We start from the raw sequence: 2,500 nt of genomic DNA, 5'->3' as shown, positions 1-2,500 counted from the left end.
GGCGAGCATTCCTTTAGGTTTAATAATAAAACGTGGATCGTGGAATGCGTAGAGTTTTGCAGGGAAGTGAGACACACACACACACACACACACACACACACACACACACACACACACACACACACACACACACACACACAGTAGAATAGTAAGAGCAGTTCGGTAAGCATCAAAGGAGTGTGTGTGTGTGTGTGTGTGTGTGTGTGTGTGTGTGTGTGTGTGTGTGTGCGTGTGTGCGTGTGCGTGCGTGCGCGCGCTCTTGTACGAACGTAACTAGATATTTATTGCTTTGGTCTAAATATATAAAGTTGTTGGTGTTGTTGTTGTTGCTGGTGGTGAAGGTGGTGGTAGTGGTGGTAGTGGTGGTGGTGGTGGTGGTGGTGGTGGTGGTGGTGGTGGTGTTTGGAAGTTTAATGTGTTGGTGAGGGGACGCTGCATAGTGGATGATGAAGAGGAAAGGGGGTAGATGAGAGGGGCAATAGAGGGTAAGGGGAAATAGGGAAGAGGGGAGTTTGGTGTGTGTGTGTGTGTGTGTGTGTGTGTGTGTGTGTGTGTGTTCACATTATTGTTGCACGATATGTGTATACGGGGAGTTCCGGGTAGTGCGGTGGTGTACATGAGGGCGGGGGTGTCGTACTCCTGCTGGTGTACACGGGGCGCGGGTGTATACTGAGCGGTGGTGGTGGTGTGGCTGGGAGTAGTGGTGGTGGTTGTGCGTGCTGAGTGAGGCTGTGTTACTGCTGATACTGCGATTACCACTATTGTTACTACTACAACAACAACAACAACAACAACAACAACAACAACAACAACAACAACAACAACAACAACAACTACTACTACTACTACTACTACTACTACTACTACTACTACTACTACTACTACTACTACTACTCGCACTTGTAGTATTGGTGTGCACGGGGCGGGGCGGGGCAGAGCGGGGCGGGGCGGGACGGCGCGCAGTGGTGATCGATACCCCATGTGGGAGAGCAAGGTATAGTGGGAGGGAGGGAGTCAGTCGTGTGGTGGAGGTGCGGCAGACCTACACATGTGACGCGAGGCGTGGAGGGCGGCCGGTCAGGGTGTACAGGTGTAGCAAGTGTACCAGCCTCCACACACCTCCACCGCTGCTATACACTAGTGTCCCCTGGCGGTCCTCGCCGCTCTGCCTTGCCTAAAATGGCGGTGTTGAGGGTCGGCGCGCGCGGGATGGGCTAGTGTGACGGAGCATGTGTCCGCGGCGCCCGCCCGCTCCCGTTCCCCTGCTGCTGCTGCTGCTGCTGCCGCCGCCGCTGCTGCTGCTGCCGCCGCTGCTGCCGCTGCCGCCGCTGCTGCTCCCTCCGCCGCGCCTCCTCTGCTCAGCCTTCACGGCTGGAGCAGCAGTGACGTGTTTCGCTGTTGTGAATACTGTGAGTGGCGACAGGTGCGCGAGGTGTGAGCGGGGCGACGGGGGCAGCCGTGGCAGCCAGTGTGACCACTAGCTGCACTGCCACCTTCACCCCCTCCGTCAGCAGGGGCGCCGCCACGTGCAGCGCGCCCTGCCTGCCTACACCCACGCCCGTGGCTGCCATCAGCTGCAGCAGGGGCGGCCTGAGCCATGGCCTCCACCGGCCAGGCAAGCGGCTCGAACAAGGCTGTCAACGGCGGCCGCTTCGACTTTGATGACGGTGGGACGTACTGTGGCGGGTGGGAGGACGGCAAGGCCCACGGGCACGGCGTGTGCACCGGTCCCAAGGGCCAGGGCGAGTACTCCGGCTCATGGCATTACGGATTCGAAGTCAGTGGCGTCTACACCTGGCCAAGGTAGGTCACTGTTCCCTTACCCTGATTGCATGACCCAGACACACTCCGGCCTGGTAACCTCCGCCCCACGGCAGGCACACTTCGCTCAGGGGCGGCGGGTACACAGGCCGGGCCGGCAGGAAAGATCACTCGGCTTGTGATGTTGAATTATTTACTATTTCGTGTCGATGAGCCGCCTGGCCGCCGCCACACAAGGAAACCCTCAAGTGTCTCAGCGTGGTGGGGAGGGAAGGGCTGCCTAGAGGATGCTGGCCACGCCGCGGCCTCGTGGTGCAGGCCTGCCACGTCCCGCAGGCCTGGGCGGTGCTAGGGTGGGGGCTTGCTGGGGATGGTGATCTCCTTCCGTGGGTGTGTTTCTCTACGCTCTCCTCATAACACCAAGAGGAGGAGAGCCGCGGCCTTTGTGAGGGAATCCTGAAGGCACTTGCCTCCAGGAGACTAAGATAGAGGATGGCAGGCACACTCAGCCTAACACGACACACACAATGTACCCTGCACCACCACCACCACCACCACCACCACCACCAAGACTGTCGCGGCTCATTCAAAATGTGGGATATCTCTCTCTTTTTTTTCCTTATAAAGATTGACACACCGCCTCTTGGGTCTAGCTAATAGGAGAATCTCTCTCTCTCTCTCACTCTCTCTCTCTCTCTCTCTCTCTCTCTCTCTCTCTCTCTCTCTCTCTCTCTCTCTC

General features: G+C 58.0%; 1 protein-coding gene across 2 annotated transcripts in view; it reads left to right on the top strand.

Moving 5' to 3' along the window:
* Positions 1–1,074: 1,074 nt before the first annotated feature.
* LOC123508887 (junctophilin-1-like) overlaps positions 1,075–2,500 on the top strand; it is a 112,767-nt gene continuing 111,341 nt past the window's right edge. For both annotated transcript variants that reach the window (XM_045262892.1, XM_045262891.1), the window contains exon 1: positions 1,075–1,803. In XM_045262892.1, the coding sequence (XP_045118827.1) occupies positions 1,598–1,803 (206 nt within the window). In that variant the 5' untranslated portion in view covers positions 1,075–1,597. The remainder of the gene's footprint in view (positions 1,804–2,500) is intronic.

Source organism: Portunus trituberculatus, chromosome 25 (assembly GCF_017591435.1).
Source record: "Portunus trituberculatus isolate SZX2019 chromosome 25, ASM1759143v1, whole genome shotgun sequence".
Lineage (NCBI taxonomy): Eukaryota > Metazoa > Arthropoda > Malacostraca > Decapoda > Portunidae > Portunus > Portunus trituberculatus.
This window is presented reverse-complemented; position numbering and strand designations above follow the sequence as displayed.